Source organism: Thermobia domestica, chromosome 10, assembly GCF_964235325.1.
Source record: "Thermobia domestica chromosome 10, izTheDome1.hap1.1, whole genome shotgun sequence".
NCBI lineage: Eukaryota > Metazoa > Arthropoda > Insecta > Zygentoma > Lepismatidae > Thermobia > Thermobia domestica.
Window position 1 is genome coordinate 268518102 of NC_137463.1, and position 27267 is coordinate 268545368.

The following is a 27267-nucleotide window of genomic DNA, read 5'->3' on the forward strand; positions in this document are numbered from 1 at the left end:
AATTACAAAAATTGTTTGTCTTCCGTCAACTGCAAAGGACACAACCAGAGAGAAGAGTGAGGATTTGTGTTATTATGAAAGAAAAAGTAACTTTATTCTCATTTTACTGTTTTGCGAATACTGATAATTTGGAACAAAATTCATTATAATCTTTCACACGTCTATTATAATTCTGAAATATCAATTTCACATGAAAATTCAGTTTTAAGCACTGTTTATCTTGAAACGATCAGGAAAGTCCCGAAGAGTTTTAGCCACTTTGCTTTGACGAGAGTAGAAAATAAAGTTGTTGTTGTTAGAAATTATCTAATTATATCACTGGTAACTTCTAATTATATGCAAACACACAAAAGCGTATTTAGAATGTTGAATTTTTAAGGTATTAATAACATAGATCACTGTCCGAGTGTCATACCACTTACAAACAATGCAATAGTTGCCTAATTTATAAGAATGTTGGAATGAAAACTACAAATGAAAAACACAATACTGTATAGGCCTATATATATATGTACAGGGTGTAACAAATCATGGCCAAAAGTGAGGAGGTGATTGAAGACTTCAAATAAGTAAAAATGTTCCTATAAACATAGGTCCGATGCTGCTCCGTTTCCGAGATGCAGGGTATTCAAATGTCGAGTCCCTTCAATGGCTCACAATGGGAAAGTGAATAGAAATGTTCAATATTACAGGCAGCGGAATATGTCCATGTTTAGGAACGTTTTGATGTCAGCGCTCATATACTAACGTGTGGAAATCTAGTGCTGTTTGAAACCAACACTTTATGCCAGGTTGGCGACACTGACGACCCAATAACCTCACATGTTGATTAGGTTCATTCTCTGTGTTAGTGTAAATGTATTGTACAGGCATAATTTCACTTGGCTGCATTATTCCTGTAATATTGAACATTTCCATTCACTTTCCCATAGTGAGCCATTGGAGGGACTTGGCATTTGAACACCCTGTATCTAGGAAACGAAGCGGTATCGGATCCGTTTATAGGAACATGTTTACTTATTTGGATGTCCCCAATCACCTCGTCACTTTTGGCCATGCATTTATGTTACACCCTGTACATTAATGAGATACAAAAAAGAAATATATCTTTTCCTATTCTACCTCACTCTACTTTTGGCCTATCCTTCAGAAATTTTGAAATATACTAAAAAAACCGGAATATACTTGTATATATAAGTTGATTTCGTTAGAGCTCATAGTTGGAATTTTACAAGACAGTTTTCTTTCTCTTTTCTTTCTTTCATTTTTTTTTTTTTTTTTTGTCTTATTATATTTTCTTCTCTTACTTGGTTTATATAAATATAGCCTTATCATCATTGTATCCTTGATAAGCTTTATAGCATTATATGGATATAAGTTGAAATATTAACGTGGTAATGCACTCAACAAAATGCATTTGAAAGAAAATGCTACACAATCCCTTATTCAGATCAACTACAATACATATTTGAAGTAAACTAATGGTGTTACTTACTCCAACTGTTAGACCTGTTGAACCAAACTAGTTGTGGAGTTGTATTACTATTAGTAAAGAATGTGACAGGGATATCCCAAGTATACCTGTAAAAAGAAAAAAATAACTTTGAAGTTTACAAATTTAATTTAGCCCAGTAAGTACCGCGTTAAAGAATGAACATCATACGTAAGAATTTAAAATAGATCTTAATCTTTCATAATAAACTAAAAAGGTACTAGCAGCTTTTCAAAAATGGAAGATTCTATTACTTATTTTATGAATTTTGCTAAAGAAGCGTTACCTTATACCAATCTTTGACTATCAATTAACGAACGGAAGACAAGAAGAGAACAATAATTACGATTATTTACAGCATTAAATTACAAAGCTCGAAAACTAAAAATTCAGCTATGTTCACTAAATATGATATACCCCTATACCTATCATTTTACATACAAGACTGTGCAATGTACGTAAAGCAAAACCAGGAAATATACAAGAATGTAAACGTACATAATCATAACACAAAAGCTAAGGTGAATGGTAAATGTTTAGTAGAAGAGGTCCAGAAGTACGTAAAAAAAAAAAAAAAAAAAATACAAAATTTACGGGAGAAATGGAAGGTGCAAGTACTTACATCTAACATAATCTATCCAAATCTAACCTAACCTAAACTAATTTAAACTAACCTGTATTAACCTAATATTAATAGAAATAAGCGAAATTCTATATTTTTTTTCGTAAATTATGCTGGACTCCTACACTAACATAAACTAATCTAACCTAACCTAACCTAAACTAACCTAATGTGAACAAAAACTACGGAAATTGTAACATTTTTAGAAAAAATAGTGGACCCCTTCTGCTAAACATTGTCCAAGAAAATATACATGTACATCAAAATGTACATGTTTCTTCATGTAGACTCGAAATACATGGGAAATTTTTCTACTGGACGTCAATTAAATTATTCAATCTTATACCAGCTATAACTTTTACAAATTAAATAACTACTTTCCCAAAACTAGGCTACTCTTTATTTACTGGTACAGATACATGCACACAACACCTCAAATTGCTTCATAGATACCAATTATCTTTATGCTACAAAATATTATTGCTCCTGATTTTCCTTGCAATTCTTGTAACATGTACACTTGTATTCTGCCAACTCCTGCTCACAAACTGTCGACTCATGCCAAACACCACAGACTATTGACTTCTTACACTCTTCACAGACTATTCACCAGCCAAATGCCACAGACTATTTACTATTACACGCTTCACTGACTATTCACCATACTATAATATTCTTCACAGACTATTCACTATTACAATACCTTAAAATTATAAATACTAATAAGTTCCAGGCAGCACTAAGAAAAAATATTAAATGGTGTATTTTGTTTCGTCGATGAATTTCTTAATAAAGCACATAAATAATAGTTCTGGAATAATTATCGCAATTGTTATCTGTTTTATTTAATTTCATTCATGTAAACAGTACTTTTATAGATTGTAATCAATAAACTATCTGTAAACATAACACGTGAAAATTTAGGTATTTTCTGATCTGTTCAATACGAAGGTGCAATCTGCACATGATTTGCTACACTGGCTATGAGGTAAGAGGCTATGAGGTTTTTCAAGACAAGATTTTAAATTTTGTTGTTTATTATTCTTATATCTTTAGCATTACGAGCCTTAGGGGTTTATTTACTGGTCAGGTCTAGAAACCTAGAAGTTTTGGGCGTATTTTCAATCATCTTTGGCATGGATATAATCATTACACTAAAACATGATCAATTAAATGTGTTTTTCTATCCGGTGAGGTCTAAGCATATCTATTGTACTTTTCACGATAAGTTTTTAGATATTGTAAAGTTCTAACGCCATTGTCATTACTTCGGATTTAACAGACAGAATTTGAGTAACGTAGCAAATATTGTTCAGGAAAAGAAACAGTTAAGGTAAAACATTCGACCAGATTTTTAAATCATTGATCATTGATCATTACGAAACCACATTCAGCGGGAAATTAACTAAAGCCTGAGTATTACTTTCCTTCTAATACGCAGCTATAAGGAATTGTTTGTTACTAATATATGGTATATATATATTAAATATTTCATATTTACATTATACAGTACAATTTTAAGTGTAGTAAGAACCTATTTTAAATATTGCTCATAACATGATTCACAATTTAACGGACTTCTCATTTTACGGGCACCAATTAATCTGTTAAATCGTGGGTTTACTGTACATGAAAAGAAAACAGGAAATATGTGATTACCTAAACGGAGATTCACTTGGATCATATTGTGATTCATCAGGATTTGCCAGAAAACGGGTTTGTGTTAAGTTATATCCTTTCTCTGTTTTCAAAACATTGATGACAGGGTATCCCTTCTGTCTCGTCCATGTGTCCATCACATCTGTCACATTCACCTCTTCTATTTCGTTCTGAAGACTATCCCACAAATCTTGTGTCACCGCGTTCGCGAATGCATGGTTCGACAAGAAATTATGAAGTCCCTTCTGGAATTTTTCTTCTGTCATGAAGTTTTCAAGCATTCGAAGTACAGATGAACCCTGGAAACAAGTATCCACAAAATTAAATGTATAAATCAAAATAAATAATAATAATATATAACTTCGATTCAAAATATTACTTTTAGATTTTTGTTCACTTCTTTTCTACAATATTTCATTTGCAAAGCGTCGGATTTGCTAGTTAAAAACGTATTTTGTTACATCTACAGTTCATAATGAAGTAACAATTTCTTCCGCAGTATAAAAGTTATCGTTCATTATTAGTTACAAACGACATACTTTTTAGAATCCATAAAAGTTAGTTTTCTTAATTTTTTCGAAAACTACGCATGAAAAATTACCCTTAGGCACGCTATTTTGTGCAGCTTGATGTAATTTATCAACTGATATATGTGTTATTTTTGCGTCATATTTTAGTTAAGGAAAAATTATAATTTAAGAGATAGTGACAGTAGTGTATATCTTATTAGATATACTATATACACTGGCATCTTTCTAGCGTTACAGTGAAGACTTGTTGATGGTATGTTTCAGTAATAGTTTCTATCGTACATCATCAATTTTTAAGTTTACAAACAAATTCGTTTCTCACCACTTTCTCGGAAATGACGCATAAGGTTTTCGTCATCAACCAGTGTAATGCTACTATTTCTGGATTGCTTATATTTATTGGCTGATGATATGTCAGATCACAAAGTGATTACTTTTCAACAGCTGCAAGCATCGGACTGTAGACTGCAGATCGTTGCACCACGCAGGAAAGCCACACTAGGAGAAGCATTGTAACACATCAGGAATACTTGTGGTTGCAGTTATATTAAAGATAGAAAATAAAAGAGTTAAAGCAACTTACGATACAAGTAGATCACTCTCTATTAGCCCCATTAGGTTAAGGTCGATAGTTTCTGATTCTACATACGATTAAATACAGGTAAGACGCTAAAGATATATTTAAGGAATGCGTGACGTACAACTCATATTTACATTCGTCATTAGCCATCAAGTGCCTAAGGAGAATCATCATTTTACGTATTCAATACACATAATTATCATAACTTATTTCATATCTTTATTCATTGATCCACTTCATCAAATATTTATATCTATTATAATTAATCATCTTCATCGCGGAATATATCATAGATGATCTCCGTTAACAACATGAAGCCCATCAGACATGAAATTACATTAACGGATAAAGTCAACGCATTATACAGTAGAAATTAGCACCTGAGAATTGATATTACAACTGTGACTGCTATTGACATTTGTTTGACCGAATTCAGGATTAAATAGCAAGTTCCTGATATGGTACCTATCAAATATACGAATACGAGGAAGGAATGTATTCCATTCACGGAATCCTTATGGATTCCGGACGTTTAGATTTAGCTGAACATTATTTGTTCTACTACACTATGTCCAGAAACAAAATATATAAAATTACCGATTTATAAGAAAATGTATGTATCATACACTTCAATCAAAAGTTTTCTTATATATCGAAACTATTTTCTTTCTTTTTTTAACATAAAAAAATCAAACTTCAGCTGTTATGTAAAGAAGAATAAAAACAGGCATTAGTTTCACTGTCAATTTCGCCAGCATTTCTATGGCGCAAATAAATTTTATGTCATCTTTTACTTTGAAGATTAGTTTGCTAAGAATAAGGGCATAAGCAGAAAAATAATATAAAATGCTATAATGGATCAAACCGGTCCATTACATCAGTAGCATTTACTGATAGAGAACTCGTCACGCATGCGATACAAAAACAATACAATAACTACAGGAATTAATGTATATTTCTAGTTATTGTACAATGAGTACAGATGTTATATTCGAAATAAATAAAATGCAGTCAATAAATGAATAAATAAACATGCTACAACTTAAATAATACACGAAAGGTAAAATCTATCTATATATAAAATGAAAATGATTATGTTTGTGACTTCGTAATTCCTTGAATCACTCGACCGATCTTGATCAAATTTTCAACATAGATGAGGTTCAGGCCTGTTATGGTTTTTATCATTTCAATTTGACAGTGCAACATAGGAGAGGGACAGGAAGGAGACATATAAAGATAAATAAAACTTAATAACTCTTGAACCACACGACCGATCTATTTTCAACATAGATGAGGTTCGGGCCTGGGATGGTTCTTATCATTTCACTTTGACGATGCCACTTAGGGGAGGGGGAAGGGAGAGGCATTTAAAAATGATCAAAAGGGGCTGATATTAGTATCCAATCATAGTTTTCGGGGTCGCTGAGATGAACAGTGACACTTCCAATACCATTTAAATACATATCCAGCCCTGCAACTTGAGGAAGAGGGAGGGGGTTATACAAAATTAGTTGAAATTACCGAAATTAGTACCGAATCCATAGTGTTCAGGCTCGCTAAGATGAACAATGACACTTGAGACGCCGTTTAAATCCATATACAGCCCCGTAACTTGGGAGAGAAAAGAGGGAAATATATAAAAATGATCGAAAATGACAGATATTAGTGTCGAATCCATAGTTTTGAGGCTCTCTGAGATGAACAGTGATATTTCCGATGACTTTTAAATACAAATTCAGCCCGTTATGTCAAAAATGAAACGTATTATCCCCGTGCGAAGAACAAATATTCTGCCAGTATTTTATATAGATTAAATTAATAATATCGGACTTGTAAGTTAAGATTCTGTACAACTTTTAATACCCAACGCTTGATACGTAATAATAGTAATAAAAGTAAACGAATAAAAGTAAACGAAGGATAATTTTATTTCTACACCATACACTTATTTGTATGATCCTGTCATTTTCTTTGGTTTTTGTACAAGAAAAAGGTTAAAGTTGTATGTATTTCTCATTACATTCTTTTTCATTTTTCTAAGCATAAAAGAAAAGAAGATTGACGCCATCAAAAGAATCTTTCCATCGTCTACAGGTCTTCATCAAACAAATGAAAATATAAAAACAAAAGGAAAATATCGATAGTCCATAAATTAAAATCATGACTTAACAAGAAGTTGGTTACATACCAACAAATCCTCCCATGGATGGGGAAACTAAACACTCTCCACATTTATCGAAACAACAAGCTAATTCCGTGTTCAGTGATAAGGTAACGGATAAAAACGGATGAGAAAAAAAAAGTGTAGGAAAATGGAATACATACCACAGAACGTGAACTATGAATATAACGTAAAACATGCTAAAATACCACGAGCAGAGCACAATGCGAAAGAATGAGCTGAGTTGAAGGAAGCGCAATGTCTTTGTTACGTCACTATTGCCAGATCCAAAATATACATCAAGGGTAGGTAACCAAATTCTATCAATGTTGCCAAAATCCAGATTTAAAGTCGGTTTATATTTATGAATAAACAATGATTCTTTAATCTCCCGTTGTTTCTGTGCTTTTGCTGAACCTATTACATTAACGTGTTTTATATTGTATGTATGTTGTTTTAAGTGAAGCGCCAATGCCGACATGCTCTCTACATATGACATTTTTGATTGTCTAATATGTTCTTTAATTCGGGTGTTAATATTGCGTTTCGTTTGACCTACATATGAGGAGTTATATTCGCATTGAGCACCATAAATATCTGACTTAATTATTGGATCAACAAAAAAACTTTTAAATCCGGTAAGATACTTTCCTAAACTTTCCGGGGAGATACTGAATTTGCTAATAATGACGTGGCGTAGACATCGCGTTTCCTTTAACTCAACTCATTCTTTCGCATTGTGCTCTGCTCGTGGTATTTTAACATCCTTTGCGTGATATTTATTCTGTGATATGTATTTCTTTTTCCATTGCCTTTTTTCTCTCATCCGTTTTTATCTTTATTACTTTATCACTGAAGATGGAATTAGCTTTGGCTTGAGAAGAGATGGCGCTGTAAACCTAAGTATTGGGGAGCATTTGCTCTCAATTTTTCTTCAATTTTTTACTATTTACAATTTATTACTTTTGACAATTTTGCTATTTAATATAATTTTAATACAATGTCTTGCGCCGCTTATCCCTCTTTATTACATTGAAAGTGTGATAAACAAGTTTATTTAAAACAGGCAACTTCGGCCATTTTGGCACGTGCCATTCTAATACCAATATTTAATTGAAATAACTTTTATTCAAAACAAACTTAGTGAAACAGTCCACATGACTCTACGGCTGGGACTATAAATCTCCCTTAAGGGAGAAAAGTGAAAGTGAAAGTGAACTAGCTTGTTGTTCCGATACGTCTGGGGAGTTCCGCGGTGATAGTGAAAGTGTGAACATCTCAGATAGTGAGCTGCTGAAGAGGAAGTGGTTAAAGTGAAAAATATTCATCATACGTCATCTACACTCATCACATTTAAACACGAAAACATTTATACACATTTACAATTACTTTACACGCATTTATTTCATCTATATTTCACTTTATCCAATATTTTCACCCCGATCATCTGGGTAACTGGCCCTCTTCTTCCCGCTGGAACTCCTTCCCGATTTTGACCATTTACATACCTAACTAAGACCTTACAATTATTACCTGGATTTGACAAATTATTTCTTTATACTTCATAACTCACTTGACTAACAATTTATACTTTAAAACATATTTAATACATATATGTAACAGGGAATACGACTTGGAAGTCGACCAGAAAAAATGCAAATGGTGGCTCACGCCATTTGCAAAAATAGTTACAATAACAATAAAAACATTTCAATTTACATACATTTTTAGCATACTTGCCTAATAAAGCTGATGCTTCTATTAAAAAACACCGATAGTTGGTGAAGAAGACAAGAAAAAGATACGACTGGAAAGTGCTTAGTTTCTTCACGGGAGAATTTATTGATAAGTAAACAACTTTTTGTTAATTTGAATCATCCTCTCATGTGCCTATATAATAATTTTAATTTCATGACTGCTGACTAAGAATACTAAGGAAAATGTGATAAGCTATTGTAAATTAGTTTTTTTTTTTAACAAAGAGAAAAGATCGCATGACATCTAATAATATAAACCTTATCTTTTTAGTTATTTTTTTATTTATTTGTTTTTAAATATTTATGACTGAATCTTCGATAAGAAAAGCAATGAAAAGCTCCAAGATCAGTCTCTAATTTTAAAAGAATTCTTTAAAAAAACATCTCACTTACTTTGCTGTAGGAGATCGTGTCGAAGAGCTCCGTGATTTGATCCGGGTGCTTCACCTCCTGAACTATTGGATGGGAACTCAGTACTGCATCAAGATCCATAACACCATGGAGGTCAGAAACGAGAAATTGATCGAGCTGTTTGAGAACAATTGAATGTATTTAGTTTATACAAGGTAAAATATAGCCATTACTTTTATTTTTTAATGTTCTAACATGCTTAAACGAATGTGACTTGATACCGAATTTCCTCGAGGTTCGTTATTTTACCAAGAGATGCCTAGGCATGCCTAGCTAATCCGTAATTACAATAAAATCTAATCTTGTCCTTGTTTACCTTTCGAATAGTATGTAACATAACGAATCGTTCAATTATGAGGAAATTTATGTCAATCCTGAAGAAAAAAAAGGGGGGAAGAAATAAAAGATTACTTACACGATCGAGTTAGAACTATATATATTTTAAGGATTCACCTTCAGCGCAAGCACGTGTTACTACAACACTCGCTACTATTTACAAACAGTATGAGCAGACGAAAGTTACAACCAAGAGACACGAAACTAGGACCACGGAGCTCGAGGAGGAACGAGCCACCAGGAGACCATCTATAAAAGCGCAGCCTGAGGAGAAACCAGTTATCAGTCTGATCACTGATCAAATAACCAACACCTGCTCCTGAGGCCGCCACGGACTAGGGATCCTAACCACAACAAATCCTCGCGAAGCTGCTTTGGGCCGAGGATTTTTTCCTACAAGTTCATCCAAAAACCCGCAGATGCTCTGGAGGCTTCTCTGAGTAAAAGGGCACCATGTACAACACTATTCTCCTTCATCTTGGTCACTTAAAGGAAAACATTAAATTATTCTTTGTAAAATTCAAAGATAACTGTATTTAAATGTTGTAATAAAATTGATGAAGGGGAAAACACCCGGACTGTTATTGACTCTACCTCAAAGACATTACAATATACAAGGATACAAGAAATGAATCACTTAAAAGGACATGAACTTAAAATATACCAAATGTATTGTTAATCTGAAAACCAACTGTATTGTTATGTTATAGTGTTAATCTGAAAAATAACATCTCATTTATTTCCAAATGGAAAATTAAAATAGTCATTTGCGAACTCTGATGATCATGTGACAACTTAGTCGCTCAAAGGAAAGTCATCTTATTATATATATTACCTAGAAGGTGACATCCATTGTCTGACCAAATTTTGCGCTGATTATCAGGGTTATAGTTTTCAATGTATTTTTCCGTCTCCCTACTCTTTCTTTGAAGATGAAATAATTTTCTCCAAGTTTCTTAATTAACAAGAAATTCAGTAACGAGATCCATTTTATTTACAGAACTTGCTACAGTGATCATTTAGACAATCGATAGCATAAACGATCAGCTCAAATGAAAATTACCTGACTACAAAGATGAAAATTAAAATTAAACTAAAGTTTTAAAAGTATCAGATACCAATGTATTAAAATCTGAATATTCTATCACTAAAAATCAAAGAAATGCATTCTTACAAACGGTACTTCTAAAAACAGTTGAAAATGTGTGCATATTTAAAAATTATGTCATGTTTGCGTAACAATATTGTATTACTAATTGTTTGATCATTTACTTAAATACATAATAGCTTTATACATATTGTGGATATGGTTTAAATCTTCCAGTCCCATCCTACAAAATGTAGCTTCAAAGTCACTAAAAGAATGATCCGGGAAGAGCAGATCACGTTACAAAGATCTCAGAAAAGGAATAAAAAACGATAAATGGCCTTCGAAATGAAACAGGGAGAAAAATAGAGAACAGAGATGGGTATAACTAAGAACCAATAAGGAAGTGTTGAAAAGGTAAGTAAAAAGGAACATTAAATCAGATAATTACAAAACAAAAAAAGGATTAAGTTTACTTCATCAAACTTACAAAAAGCAGTTAAAACATTAAAATTGTTAGGTTAGGTTACTTTAGGTTAGGTTTGTTCAATGTTTGGTTACGTTAGTTAAGGTTAGATTAGGTTAAGTTACCCGGTAAGACTTTAGTTAGGGTAGAACTGTGACTAGAACCGGTTCTTATAGAAACTTCAATAATCACTTAAATTCAGTAATCTGAAGTTCTCATAAGAATTTAATAGATTCTCTTCATTATTCTTAATATAATTCTGTAAAAATTAATGTGGAAATACTCACATTCAACGCACTGATTCGCCATCCTATACAGTACCGTTCCGTGGGAGGGAGCGAGTGGGGCGACGGCTTCGCACGTCGAAGTAAGAAGGGCGCAAAATTCGGGAGGAAAGGCAAAAAGAGAGGAAAAATTAGTTGGAATATATGTATGGGGGCGCCGTCGTATACTCTTGCCCCAGGCGCTGATTTTCCACGGCACGGTACTGATCCTATACGACTACCATGGTGCTGAATCATCGAAAACTTCCGCGTCTTACAAATATTAACCACTTCTTATATTAAACATAAGTTTACTGCCAAACTTACACATCTAAATATCACATAATAACTCCAAATCATCATTTCTTACCTCATTTCTTCTGTAAATTTTCCTATTTTTTTTTTATAAAAAAGCGGAGGGGCAACTAACACACATAAAAAAAAACAGGAGGTCAGGAAGTTCCTTAAAAGTTATATTTTGAGAAATGTGATCGTAGATGGAGGATAAATGAAAATGACATATTACAACTGACCTATGATATTAAGAAAGATAGAGATGGGAGGGTAGTGACTAGATAAGCAATAGGTGAATGTACAATGACAATGCAGAGAACGTACCATTTTCCAGTCAGGCTGAGTTGAATGTACTCCTTTGTACTCCATAAAGCTGGCAAATCCTTCATTCAACCAAAGGTCGTTCCACCACTCTAAAGTTGCTTTAAAATGACAAAAAAAGTATAGGAAAACTATAGAAAATGAAAGCAAATTCGTAATGAATTCTTATTTTTTTAAATATAAATACAACAACAAAAAAAAAAAAAAAAGAACTAACATAAAAAATAATACTGAAAAATAATTTATTTATCAGAATCATGCCTGTAAATGTTTAAATGTGTTAAGGCAAGATAATTATATAAGCACGGTAATTTATCTTTGAAAAATTGTTATGAAATGCTTTTATATCCTTTCATTTCAAGTTACACTCAGAGTTAATGTTCTGGTGGAATATTCTTATTGTGCGTTTTTCGTTCCCATCTTCAATGGGGTAGTTCTACCGGATAAAAATAAAAATAATAATTTTAAATGGCCAAGAAAAGATTTAGGTGCTTAAATGGTGGATTACTATCTTCAGATTCTACATGAATTAATCTAAATTGTTAGAAAATTATGAAAGTGCAATTTACATATGTACAACTTTTGACGAAAAGTGGTTTACTTCATATTTTTTACTAGTTTTAACCTGAACTTTTTACCCATCCATGTTTTTTTTCTCATTTCTAAATTTTCTTTTTCGAACTGCTAAGCTGAGAATTGAAAAAGTAATTTCCTAAAGTACTTCTTAGATGAACAATAGTGACTTAGCTTTTTATTTGTAGCTGCTTATTATATATATACATGTATATTGGCTAATGTCAACTGCCCACAAAAACTAACAATATAAGCTACAGCGTGTGATTAGGAGTGTTTATTCCAAGCTTACTCTTTATTACTTACACAATGTAAACGAAGGGTAAACTTATCCTTGTGCTATGATTGCCTTCTACAATTCGATAATTCAAACTCTGTAATTTGAGTCACAAAGTGTACAGTGCACGGATTTATTATTATGTTATTGACTTAAATTCTTAACTAGATTGGTCTTTCAAAGTGTCATGAATACTTTCCCATCTCACTACAAAGAAATATAACAATAATAAATCCGTGCACTGTACACTTTGTGACTCAAATTACAGAGTTTGAATTATCGAATTGTAGAAGGCAATCATAGCACATTATGTAAGTAATAAAGAGTAAGCTTGAAATAAACACTCCTAATCACACGCTGTAGCTTATATTGTTAGTTTTTGTGGGCAGTTGACATTAGCCAATATACATGTATAATTATTTTACGTTTTACGCCAACCTGCTACGATTGTAACCTAAGGATTTTTGCGTAATTTGATCAGCAAATCAGTGCACAAAGATCTTCCGTCTGCTACCTTGCTTTACAAAACTATGCCTATAGAAAATACACAAGGCTATCGATATTGAAACCTTATTCTACTGATCGCGATTAAAACGTGCTCAGTTGTTGTGTTATACTGTGTAAATGACTAAAGCAAGACGGATTTTTTTTTTTTTGTCAGACATAAGAGTAAGGAATGCAATGCTGCTGTAGTCTGCTTCACAGTGGTGCACTAAAATTATAACTAGTTTGGAAAAACATTAAAAAAGCAGATATCCTAATAATATTCAAATTATCCTAATATTGCAACTTCAATTAACTATCCTGGCCGCATTTTAATTTTAGACTTGTCTTCTCTTCTTGTAAGTTTCTTTAGCATCATTAACTTAGCTACATCCTTACACAGTCTTCTTTTCATTCCCTCTTACTACATCAAAATGACATTGATCATGAGAAAATGGAATGGAAGAGGCACTCTGTGCATACGTTATATGGACGTATATATTGTGCTGTTATGTATGTTTAAATTTCAACTTACAACACTATTTTCCCTTAATCAAGTAAAAATGGGAATTGTTGCGCTAGAACTTCACAGTAGTAATGCGTTTCACAATGTATCACTCAAGTGGCAATTGTAAGATACATCAGATAGTACTAAAACGATGGGATACTTACCTAAGTTTCCAAACCACATGTGAGCTAGTTCGTGTCCAATTACAGACGCTACACTCTGTTGATTGCTGGATGAACTTTCTTTCTCGTCAAACAGAAGATTGGTCTCTCGGAATGTTACTAGTCCCCAGTGCTCCATAGCTCCAGACACAAAGTCAGGAATAGCTATCAGATCTGAAAGAAAAGTTTTATACAAATATACAATTTACTTATCACTTCCAGAGAAGGAAATTGATTTTGATAATAACAACATAGGACAGAGCCTATCTGGTTACTTCAAAGACATAACTTTTCATATGCTACTTATTTCCAATATATTAATTTCAGAACACGTAAAGGATTTCAAGAAGAATAACTAAGTACAGTGGAATCTAAATTACAGTCTGTTCTTGTGAAACAACATTATTCTTTGGACTTGAAAAATAATAATAATGTCACATAGCAGGGCTTACGGAAAATACAAATCTACACTAATTACATATCAGGTACTATAATTATCAAATAAATGAAATATATAACACATAAACAGTGGAGTACGAAAAGGAAGTTTCCAAGTTTTAACCCCTCTTCAACAAGATATTATGGAAAATCAAAAATTGAACACATTAAAATACATGTACAAAAATCCTGAAACGATATGAACTTCGGAGATTGAACACTCCTCCCCTCTCTTTCCACGCGATGAAATTTTCCGTACATTAGTACACGCAAAGATAGATTTTTTTTTGTATCCCAGAAATATATTTTCTAAAATTAAATTAAATAATTATACGATAGTGTTACTCACCTAATTTTGGCAGAGGATATGGTATGTCGAAGTAGTCAATATAATACTGCGTTATATTAATTCCAATTTCAAGTGCAAATTGTGTGTTTTCAACTTGATTTGGTGTTGAGAAAACGCGGAATGGAATTTCCTCCCCATTGGATGGTATCACACTTCCAGTTGTATTTAAAAAGTCGCATACAATAAAACAGGCGAGATAGGTAACCATTGGCACAGATGGAGCAAATTTAACTTCTGTCAGCCCTATTTCTGGACTATCCACTGTCGTACTCTGAAAACAAATAGACAATTACACTATTTTTATACTTTTATCGTCTGAGAATGTCTGGTAATGTATATATATGGTGCATGCTCACCAAAACTTCAAACATACGAAAGTAACTTAATGTTATTTTTTTAATATAGAGCGCATACGCATTAATTAAGACATGTATAATCATTATTATCACCACCATCATTGGAATTCTGCTATCATTCACAGGTCACTTGCTACAAACTAAAAAGTCTCCATCAACTACACTCCTTCGCTCACGTCTATATATTTGCGTAGTAAAATCACGTGTTTTAATATCGTCCATCGACAAACACATTCTTGATTGAAAACAGAAGTATCAGTCCGCTGCATAAGCCTTCTCCATCAACAGTTAGTCATCAAATTCAGATGAATGTTTAAACAAATATATTCTTGTGTATAATGATTTGATTTTTTTCTTCTGAATTTTTACCAGTCGTGTAATTGTTGTTAACGTATCTTAATTCCAAATTCATCTGTTCCGCTTAGACGAGAAACGTTTCTGAGCTTCTTAGGTATTTTTCTTTTCATCCCCTCTGATTGCATCTAAATGTCATTGATAATGGAAAAATGGAACAGATATGACACTGTGAATATTAATATATGTATATGTATATGTATATATGTATGGGTATGTATATATGTTTGAATTTCACCTTATAATGATATTTTCTCTTAATAATGTAGGAACAATTCTCTTAATAATTCACATTGATTTTTAAATATTGAAAAAAATTACAGTTCAAATACAAATGAAATTATCTCGTTCAATGGAACCACATTTTCTAGATGTTCCTAGTGCAAATGAATAATGATAATCTGTATATTGTCTAATCGATAATGACATGTTCGTTTACAAAGTAGGAGAAATATCATTAGTTTTTATTATTATTATTTTAAGTAAAATTACAATGTTTTTAGTTTCATTCATCAGTAGACTTCCTTCTTTGAAAGTGTAGGTAAACAACTTTAAATTCCCAAAATTTAAAATTTGATTTTTATTTGTAGATCTTTATTTATATAGAGACGCGAAGTTCACCCAAACTAAATTCTTCACCAGAAGCAAATATGCACATGTCTAGTTTTTTCTCAACCATTACAAAACCTTCTTCGTTGCTATGTAGTCTCAAAACTAAAACTATTCTTATTTCCAGAGTTCGTAATTGTACGCATATGACAAGTATAAGTGTTGATCTTATCTTCCAAATCATGTGAATGGACTTACATCAAGATATTTTAAATTATATGAGACCCATTTCGGGGACTTTGAGAAAAGATTTCGCTTAAACTTGGGTTAGAAAATGCTTTGGACAAATAAGGAACTTCCTCTATTTGTAAAGCTAAATGTATAAATATATTCATAGAATTTAAAACGTACAAAAGAAATGGTTTTGCTTCGTCAGACAGAACAGTGTAACATTAAAAATTGAAGAAATTTTAAATTGATAAATTATAAATAAATAAATAAAAATATTAAAATAACTATAGAACATTTTAGTAAAATCAGGAGATTAAGATCTCCCTTTTGTTTCAAAGAAAATTTAAAAGTACTGCTTCAACAGATTCGATTCAAATGTTGCCTTTAGTTTAGTGTCTCAAAGAATTTGAATAACCTTTAATTCATGGAGTTATTTTGTTTTTATTTTTTTAATTATGGTAGAAGATTTATAATTTGTGTTATACTCATAAGTAAGATACGACCATTAAACTAACAAACATTAGTCATGAATACAATTTTTCTAATAATCTCACTGCAAGTTCTAGAATTTTAAATATGCATTTAAACCTATAATCCTACATATAACGTGATGGACAAGTTCGTGCGTAAAACACGTTTCCATATCCTAAAATGAATTTTCAGTGTGTTCCGAAAAAAAAAAAAAAAAAAAAAAAAAAGGAATCCAAATAGTGGGTAGTGTTTCTTCACTTAAAAGACTACATGAGTTGGAGGTAGTGTTGCCAACCCTATTATTTTTTAGTATATCTTCTGAATTCTCAGCTTAACTACTGATCTACTAAAGGATATTTTAAAATTAATAAATCTCCTGATACTTACACTTTTATCCGTAGAGGGTAAGGTTTTGGCTAAAGAAACGATTCTTCAGAGACTAACAGACCCTTACACTATATACAAACAAATTCAAGATTTTATATTGGCTATATTCATTAATTTTAACAGACAGAGGCAAGATGAAGATCCTCAGATTTTCAGGTTACATACAAATATTACAATTATAGTGAAAGGCTCGAAAGGGTGAACTATCGAAATCTTAGTGTCTTCTCGCCTCTAGAACAAATGTATTTTTGAGCGGGGGTGATAGGTTTTTTACTATCAATTATCTTTCGAACACAAAATCTAAATATTTTCAAAACAGTGTGTTTGGACTTGTTCACTGACTTATTCACTAATAAAAAAGTTTTTAGTTTATAATAAAATATAAGTGGGTGCAGTAAAGCTAAACAATATTATGCGAATTTCTTTAATTAATTAGCTCAGAAATTACATCAATATGTTTAAAGATTAGTTGTTCGATGTTTTGTTAATTTGAAACGTATCTAATATCCACTGAAATATACTGAAATTTTTCAAGACATTACTACTGAAATCTTGTATTCCTGGGTTGGCAACCCTGGGTGGAAGTTTCAAAGATGTAGTGAAGTATTGTGAAAATTTAGTGTAGTGTGACTTTTGCGGGACTACTGTCTATACTTTTTATCTTATCTTGGTGTCAGGAATCACCTCCCGAACGTTGTCGGTGTTGTTTTGAAACATCCTGTATATATGTACATAAACGGGAAAGATACAGAAATTATAATCTCATTGAATTAGCTAGACGGCAACGTCGTAGTGGTGAAAATGGAACATTAGTTTGTTAGAATTTTTTGTCTCAAGTTCTATGCTTCAGTTATGAAGTAGAAATCAAACTGGTCAGAATTAAATTGATCAAATTCAGTTTGTGAGAATTATCTTGATAGTAAGAATTCGTGATAAACGAGAGCACAGATGTATAGAAAGCATATTTTGTGAAATATGTCGATGCCAGTATATATTAAATTGATGTGTTATTTCTATATATGTTAATTATTGGAATTTATTGTCTAAATTGCTGTTCAACGAAAATATATAGTTCCCGTATTAATGAAGGAATATTTAGTCAAAGAGAGCTTTATCAGCGTCAGTCTTTGTAACAAATTATTAGGCGATCAATTTTATGAAAGTGAAAACTTTTCCGTAGGGTTAAAGTTTGAAATTGAAATTATTTATTCAACTATAAATATATATATATACTAGCTGAACCTGCGCTCTCTACACAGCGCATCATTCGCATATGAGCATAAATCTCCTTCTCATTCCTCACAACATATGTACATGTCCCTTTACAGACACAAGTGAAAGATGTCTTGATAAAAAAAAAAAAATCTGCAAGGGGTATCATAAAGGGGAGGTTTTTTCGATTATTTTTTCTCAATATCTCGCACCGTTTGCAAGATTTGAGCCTACTTCCGGTTGTAGTTTCTAATTCATGTATGACCAGTGTTTTCTTTCTTCTTGCATGCAGTATGTAACAAGCAAATACATTACATAGACAATTAATTATAATGGCAGTTATATATGGTATTCACTGGGCAAAACACTCAAAAAATAAAGATTTATCTTAGACTCGAGAAATGGTTATCCTTCCTTTTTCATTATTATTTGGCCATGAAACAAACGCCTGAGACATATACAACCCCTATATACAACAATGTGGTATTGGAATGTATAACGCATAGGATATGATGCTTTAGTTTGTTTTTTTTTTAATTTCAACGCTTCCAGTGTACCCTAAAAAAAGTAATAAAGAAATAATGGCCATTTTTTTTAAATATTCAATTAGAACTGGACAATCTACACAAAATTTCCAATCGATCAGTGAAAACGTCATCTTCCTAGATCCTGTAGTTTCCGAGATCTCATTGTCGAAAGGATTGACCACAAACATATAAACTTCCTCAACATACAGTTTAAAAGAACTCGAAAGATGGAAGCACAATTCACATCCATTAATTTTTAGAGAAGGTTTATTAAAATACAAAGGCTTTGAACAATAATTTTATATCATAAACTTTATGAAAAAGATATAGTTAACTAATTTAAACTATTTAAAGTTCAAATACTTCAAATGTTTGTCTCTGTTTAACATGAAATCACACATAACCGTAAATGAAAGATTTGAAAGCTAAAGTTATAGGTTGGAGCTCAGGCACTTTTAATTGCTATTGTAGCATTTTAATATATATATATATATATATATATATATATATATATATATATATATATATATAAGTTATAAGAGATCATTAGAGAATTTTTATGTGAAGGAGTATAATTTTTCTTCCTCGATCAGTGATGTTGCGGTGTTTGTTCGTAAATATTTAATACATGTTCCATGGTCCGAGTAACATAGAATAAGTAAGGCCACAAAAAAGTCAATTATGTGGGGCGTCAGTCGTCATTATGTCTATGCTAAAAGTTTTGTCTTTCCCTACAATATGGATATATATAAAAAGTACTCATTCGAATATGTATATATTACAAGGAGAAAAAAGGAGACCAATAAAGTCGGAGGGAAAGAGAGGGAATTTATTATTTACCATCCATTTACAGCTATCCATAGCACATAAAAGATGATTAATTTATCTAAGAAATACAACTTTTTTTTTATTATGTGCTTCATAGTTCATACTATACACTGAAGAGTAGAAAATAAAAAAAACAACAAATGAAAAACGATTTTAATGAAAATATAGGTAATTCCTAACTGAAAACTAAAAAAGAAGTTTTCAGTTATTAATATTAAATTAGATATGAAAACAGCCGGATTTACACGATGTACAAAACTTGCTTTTTATTTTTCAATTCGGAACAAACGGCGATGAATTATTTTCACAGTAGTCGTTTTCTCATTTGTTAATTAAGTTTTTTATTAATAATTTAACACGTTTCTTAATTATTTATTTATCTAATTATTCTATAATTCATCGTATCAGAGATAATTTTAATATAAATGAAAAACATTATTAGGGTTAGGATCTTGATGATTTTGCAACTTTTTTTTCTGGATTAGTATAAACATTGCTCGTTGCGTTATAAATCCTGTTTTATTAAAAAGAAGTAATTTAAGACAAAGTTGTTTGTGCATTTTTTTGCATTTTTTGCCCATTTCTATATATAAGTGCATTTTTTACAGTTTTTGGAAATTTTACATGCATATTTAGTATTTATTCTTACTTTTAACTGCATAATTCTCATTTTTCTTATAAAAACAATAAATTGAAGCAGAATGCTTTTGACTACACAAAATAAAATGCAAGGAAAATTGCTCTACACAATTCTAGTTCGAAAATTTGTTGGAGTAGGCGTGGCCAATGTCCGCAGACTGCAGTCTCTGGCGATTAGTCACATGAAGCGAAGGAGCGAGAGTTCAGTGACCTTGGCATTCACTGCTTTGGTGACCTATTGATAGACGCCTAATTCTGCAGTTTATCTGGTCAAAATGCCGAAGATAAAAGAGAGAACTGCTTCCAAGCTTAAACGATTTGTGAGTGAATTTGGAGGTGAATAAGTATTTACAACAGATGGAAGTGTTCTCTACTGCAAGGTGTGTGATACGGCAGTTTCAGCCGAAAGAAAATTTACCGTTGAACAGCATGTTTCAAAAGACAAGCACACACGGGGACTTAAGTTACGTGCGAAACGAGAGGCAAATGCCGCGCAACAACTTCTCCCGCAGTATGGTACATCCAAAAATCATTCTGTTTTTCTCGAAGATTTGTGTGAAGCATTTATTTGTTCTGACATTCCGTTGAACAAAGTGGACAACGTGACATTGCGTGCCTTTTTGGAAAAATACACTTGTAAACCCCTCCTGATTCTTCGACCGTAAGGAAGAATTACGTGAACAAACTTTACGAGAAAACAATGCAGTGTATTAGACAAGAAGTGGACGGAAAGAAAATATGGGTGTCCAAGATGAAACGTGTGATTCGGAGGGACGAAATGTAGTAAATGTTGTTGTTGGAGTGATGCAGCAGGGTGGGCCGGGTAAAACATTTCTTTTGAATTGCGAAGTTCTGGCAAAGGTCAATTATTCCATGATCAGTAAGTTATTTGATAAATCGATGCATCTCTTATGGCCTAATGGCGTCCTTTACGAAAACGTGCTGCTCTTTGTAACCGATGCTGCTCCGTATATGGTAAAAGCAGCGAACTCACTTACAGGCGTTATATTCGAAAATGATTAACATTGCGTGCCTCGGATTTCTGCCACCGGATTTCTACCACACCGGATTTCTACCAGGTGTGATTACTTCCTTAGAGAAATCTGGAGACAAGTTGACAACTTCAATTGATTCAATCAAAAATGCAGTAAGTGCATTAGAAAGTGTTCCTGGGGAAGTAGGACTGATAGTGTCAAGAAAAATGACAGATGTATTGAAAAAAATCTCAGGTTACCATGTTTTGTGTGCGATAGTGGACATTCTTTCAGAAAAAAAATTTGTACTGCCCAAATTAGAAAGTGATCTAGGAATAAGTGATATGGTCTACTTCGAATATGCTCCGGTGGTTTCTGTAGAAACTGAAAGAACCTTTTCAATGTACAAATCGTTATTTGCAGACAACCGCCATGCATTCCAGTTCGAAAACCTTCATATGATTTTTGTTGTTTATTGCAACTCAGTGTTACGTGCCTCTTTTGAGAAAAACACAACAGAGTAGAACCAATATATAATACACTAATAAATAGTAACGGATGATCCTTTGTGAAAGCATTTTTTTCAAATTATAGTGCATTTTTTTTAGATTTTTAGTGCATAATTGCATTTTTTATTTTGCATTTTCCCCGCATTTATAGTGCAATAAAATCCTAACCCTAAACATTATCATATATAATCAAGAATCCTCTTAAAATGAAGGAACCTTATCTTTATAGAACAAGAAAGAGGTATTTTCTAGAAGACTTTAAAATATGTGTGAAGCTAAGGATGGTAAAGATGTTATCAATTATTACAGCACTATCTACTTCTAATATATATATATATATAATTAAAATAACATATAAACATAATGAAATACTAACCTTGAATTCCACTTAAGCACTCGTTTTATTAATTTAATCATATACGTTTGATAACTCCTTATAATTATAATGGGTATGTGACTGTTAAGGAATTTTTACAGTAGTTCGTGGGCTCATATAATGGTACTTCTTTTTTAAACCTTTCGTTAACAGGAAAAACAATCATTTGAAAGTTTGATGAATTTTCGCCTCACACAATTCGCGGCCTTTGCTTATGTCTTTAGAAAAATAATTCGGTTTCGTTAAGATTATGGGCACAGAATTTAAATAAGTTGGTTCTTTATCCACGAATTATTTTACCAAAAGCTTAAACAGGAGACCGTGTATTATGTGGTGGAAGATCACAAACCTTTCAAGTAGTAGTTGTTTGTATCTTTTGTTGTTAACGAAAGAACTGAAAATTTTAGCATTATATGAGTCCACGAACCTATGTGAAAATTCCTTAACACTCACGTACTGATGATGATGACAAGGAGTCGTTGAAACGTAAACGCTGAAATTAATAAAATGGATATTTAAGGGGAGTTTAAGATTAGTATTTCCTTATTAAATATACAACCTATTAGTTCGGTTAGTAACATGTTGATATTTATGAACACATACATAAATAATTTAACTTCAAGCAACATCGAAAAAGGTGTTTTTTTTTGTTTTTTTTTTAAATATTGTTTAAATAGCGGCTAATCTTATGCAATTTAAAACATTGTGTAAATGGCAATTGATAAAACTTTATACGAGAACAACATACTGAGCAAGGCTATATGATAAAAAATATTGTCAACTTGGGTTAGTACTCTTTTAAAATTGAGCCTGGAATGTACCTAAATTTATTATTGAACATTCAAAGTACTCTCACATTGCTTACATTAGCTCAAGGTACATCCTAAATTACCTATATTGCTAATGTTAAATGAACGCATCTATGATGTGCTTTGAGGTACTTTGGGGAATCTTTACCACTGTTTTGATAACGAAAAAACAGAATAGTGTGTGTGAATGATAAACACATTTAAAGTAGTAGTTAACATATATTTTCCTTCCTTTTTAATGTGTTGAAGTGTATGTTTGTGTAGCGAATGTTGGCTATGTAACTTTAAAGACTATGACAATTGTAAGGCAATAGGAGGATAGGTTAATTGGTCCATACTTGATGATAATGGTGATGTTGACCCAAATCTAGAAGTCCTCTTGCTAAGTGCAGTAACTTCTCATGTACACTATTAGTCTATTCACGTAACTTAATGTAAATGTTACATCTAAGTCTCGATTACCGACTGCAACTAAGATTCGTTATGTACGGGTCATTAAAGACGCACACTATGCTGTTTCTGACTCTATAACTTTAAATCAAATTCCAAATCCAACCAACTCCGATGAACTAGACTAATGTGTTTATACAACAAAGATTCTTGCATTGCAGCACGTGGTTCCCAAAATTCAGACTGAAATCACTACACGTGCGTATGAGATTTCTCTGAAGAAATCTTAGTTAACCAATACTTCTCAAACATGAACACTACTTCAACACTTCAGAATTTACATAACTTACATCACACTGTCCGAACAAAATGTGTTTGTGTTAACAAAACATGGAATTACAGAATGTTTACATTTACATAAAATCTTTCAGACAGTTTGCAACATTGAAAACATTTGCAGACTGTGTTTTATGAAATTTTAAATACCAAAATCAAAACAAATAAACTTTGATATTTTCTACAACTAAAAATTTAAATGCACAATATTTCCAATTAAGAAGAATAAATTATTGTGAAGATATATGAATTTGTTAGGTATTTACATACATTATGAGCTATTTTATTTCGAACATTGGGACATTTTATTTTAAATTAAACTCAATGAATATCGTCATCGTCTGATCAAAGTTAAAACCGCATTTCAATTCTTTTTTTCTAAAGTTCATTTACTTTACAGACAAGGAAGTTTTCCTGCTGTCTATCGTCTTATTCTTGCATGTGTAATTTCTTAATCAATAAAACAGCAGATTGTTTCCCTGTACGCATTCCTGTCATCACTTCACCTATGGTTAATCTATGTACTATGCACTTTTCAACGTCACAGAAGAAACTGTCAATGAACCGGGAAATAACCCGGAAGGAACGTTAAACAAAATGGATTGGAAGCGTTTTGGAAAGGGTAGTCAAGATTGGACTTCGAGCAAAACAACAAGTAACAGCGCAAGCAACGATTTTGAGTTTTCTAAAAGTTGTACCTTGCCCTAGCTCTAGGAACATTTGCCATCATTAACGTTGTTTAGTTGTTGATAGCAATATGTTGTTGTTTACAAAGTAACTTCAATCTTGGTTGAGTCAACCACCGCTAAGACATTGACTTCTTTGATTGAGTCGCGCTGCATCTTAATTCCCATCTGCTTCACCGTTCACTTGAAAGGAGAGACCAAGGAGATTTACGAATGGACGAGCATCGACCTACCGAAGAAACCATGAGGGAAGAAATACCGGAGTCTGCGTGTAAGTACGAGTAGATTAACCAATCCTAATAACTATTTCCCTTCGTACCTATTTCAACTCTTTCAACATCACAATCTGTCTCTTTTTATAGGTGTTCGATTTTATTTAAATCCAACCCAGGTCACATCCCGTATCTTACGTTCTACCAAATACAGAATTTACAAAACCCTGAGCGCAACTTGTCAGTTCTGACATTCCCAATGTACAACTCATTTACACGTTATCTGAGCTTTTGAACTGACAAGGGGCGGCTGCACATTATTAACATCCCTTGACAATATGTAAAAAACAATAACTGCAAGGATGAAAGTTTGATGAAGACACAGTTATTGTGTTAAAACTGTTATGTGATTGTGTTTTTTACATATTTTTATCACATAGTCTTGCTCAGTATGTTGTTGTGTTGATAAAATAGTTATAGAATTTTATTGAGACAATTAGGTAATCGGTGAACAGTATATTCTATTAGTAGATAATACATCATAATTTGATACAATTGAACAACGTTTTAAATGTTGTATTGTATTGCATTGTATTTATTTTTTCCTTTTCTCATACATTTAGTACTGTATTAATACAATGTATATGAAGTGGACACGTCATTTATAAGAACAATAATAATGAAAATTACACACACTAGGTTAATAATTATGCCTTACATCTTATTTTATTATACCTTACATTTTGCATGATATCATTATTAAAATAAAGTTAGAGTTAGTAATTATTACTTGCAGTGAATGTAGAAATCCTCGCACATACATCTAATGCTAAAAACAAGTAATGACACTGATTTACTTACATCGTGTAAAATTTTTATTCAGTTAGTAATTCATGTATTCCTCTACCGAGTAAAAGCAGTATTGCAATAAATATTTCTGAAGTTCTTTTTTTAAATTTAGCGACAGAGTCCTCAGTCTTTATAACTTTGCGAAGTTTATTGTAAAGCATGATACCCACGTATTTACACCTTTTTTTTTTCATTTAATACAGGTCTATGTTCTACAATAGAAAAATTCTGTTTACTCCTTGTATCATGATTATATTGTTCCTTTACTCACGTAAGGATACCAAGTAGTTGTCTTTTACAAATATCAGTAAATTCAAGATATACAAACAAGATACTGGAAGTATACGAATTTTTTAAAAATATTTTTTGCAGTGATCTTTTGGTTACCAGTTGTTATCATTCTTATTAATCGTTTTGATATTGTAAAAATTACTTTGGCTTTGTATGTATTTTCCCAAAATATAATGTATATGTTAAAGTAGACTGGAATGATCCAAAGTAAATTGCTTTTAAGTAGACTCTTTTAAAACATTTTTAAGTACTTAAATTGCGAAATAAATTTGATTTAATTTTTTACTAAGCTTAGTTATTTGCACATCCCAGGAGAGAAATGATATGAAAAGGAAGCTTTAAAATGTGACGATAAGACTCGTAACATTACATCATAACATGAATTTCAAGTAAAAATAAGTGATCCAACATGCACAGTTAATGAATAGTATACACTATTATTCATATTTCTACTCATACAGAAAAGTTGAAGTTTGCCATTGAGATGCTTATCAAAAGATAAAGATACTTGTTTTGAATTAGCAAGCTTGTAAGTGATTTTTTAAAAATTAATTAGGCAGATCATTGTACGACCTTCAACAGTAAATGCTTTTAGTGGAGAGCAAAAGGTAAATTATAGATAAATTATGAATATTACTCGAGTGCCAAGTCAGATATTATGAATATTTTTTTTTCTTGTGCAAGGCTGTACAATGATATATCTCATAAAGAAAAAAAAACACTTACAAACTTGCTCATTTAAAACGCGTATTCTTATCTTTTGAAAATGCCAGAAAATCCCTTTGTCTGTTTGTGTCATGCTTGGCAATTTATTCTGGCTCAGCTTTTCTTTAAGGAAAATGAATTGTATCATAAAGTTAGATGATGGACATATTAGTAAGATGAGAAAATGAAAATTTTTTAGGAGACAATTCAATTTTAATAAAATGTAAAAGTTATCTGAATATCGTTTTGATCTGTTAATACAGTTCCACTGTTACATATCTGATTTTTTTGTCTAGTTGTCTTTTCACACTAATATTTCGAGTACCATTTTTTCTACCAGAATAAACCGGAACCACACAGTGTCGCCAAATGTAACCGAAGGTGTAAATCATTTTTTTTTTTTTTTTTTTTTTTGCAAAACACGTAAATTGACTCATAACCCATACGTATGGATGCTCTGTCGTTAATTTTCAGCTTTTTTAGTTGGAGTAGCTTAGAAACTATGTAGTAGATGAAATAGTTTTTCATTTCCACCGATAACTAATCGGATGAGGTCTCTGTAAGGGGAGATTAGGAAAATCGTAGTTCTCATAAATTAACACTCTGAATTGGCAACACTGCTGATGTCTCAGTGCATCAAAAGGTGTGATAAGGATCTGTCTACATTATGTGATTCCTGAAAACAATGAAAAAGAAACTTTGAAATTATCATGATAAAATTTTTACTTACATCCACCCGGCAACACTGCTATTCATTTCTACTAGGTATTCAAGAATAATCCTCGAACTATACAAGACCTGGAAA

The 27267-nt window shown here is 32.0% G+C and overlaps 1 protein-coding gene and 1 long non-coding RNA gene across 3 annotated transcripts in view; one reads left to right on the forward strand and one right to left on the reverse strand.

The window, feature by feature from the left end:
* The window catches only part of LOC145663210 (glutamyl aminopeptidase-like), a 133571-nt gene that overhangs the window by 64211 nt on the left and 42093 nt on the right, over positions 1 to 27267 (reverse strand). For both annotated transcript variants that reach the window (XM_081729564.1, XM_081729565.1), the window contains exons 3-8: positions 14772 to 15042; positions 13988 to 14158; positions 11986 to 12083; positions 9198 to 9332; positions 3774 to 4072; positions 1496 to 1581 (exon numbers count right to left, since the gene is read on the reverse strand). In XM_081729564.1, coding sequence (XP_081585690.1) covers positions 1496 to 1581; positions 3774 to 4072; positions 9198 to 9332; positions 11986 to 12083; positions 13988 to 14158; positions 14772 to 15042 — 1060 coding nt within the window. The remainder of the gene's footprint in view (positions 1 to 1495; positions 1582 to 3773; positions 4073 to 9197; positions 9333 to 11985; positions 12084 to 13987; positions 14159 to 14771; positions 15043 to 27267) is intronic.
* On the forward strand, positions 27 to 25832 carry LOC145663212 (uncharacterized). The gene is made up of 4 exons (XR_014127162.1): positions 27 to 86; positions 9208 to 9370; positions 10876 to 11055; positions 25670 to 25832. It is a non-coding gene; the product is annotated as an uncharacterized LOC145663212 (long non-coding RNA).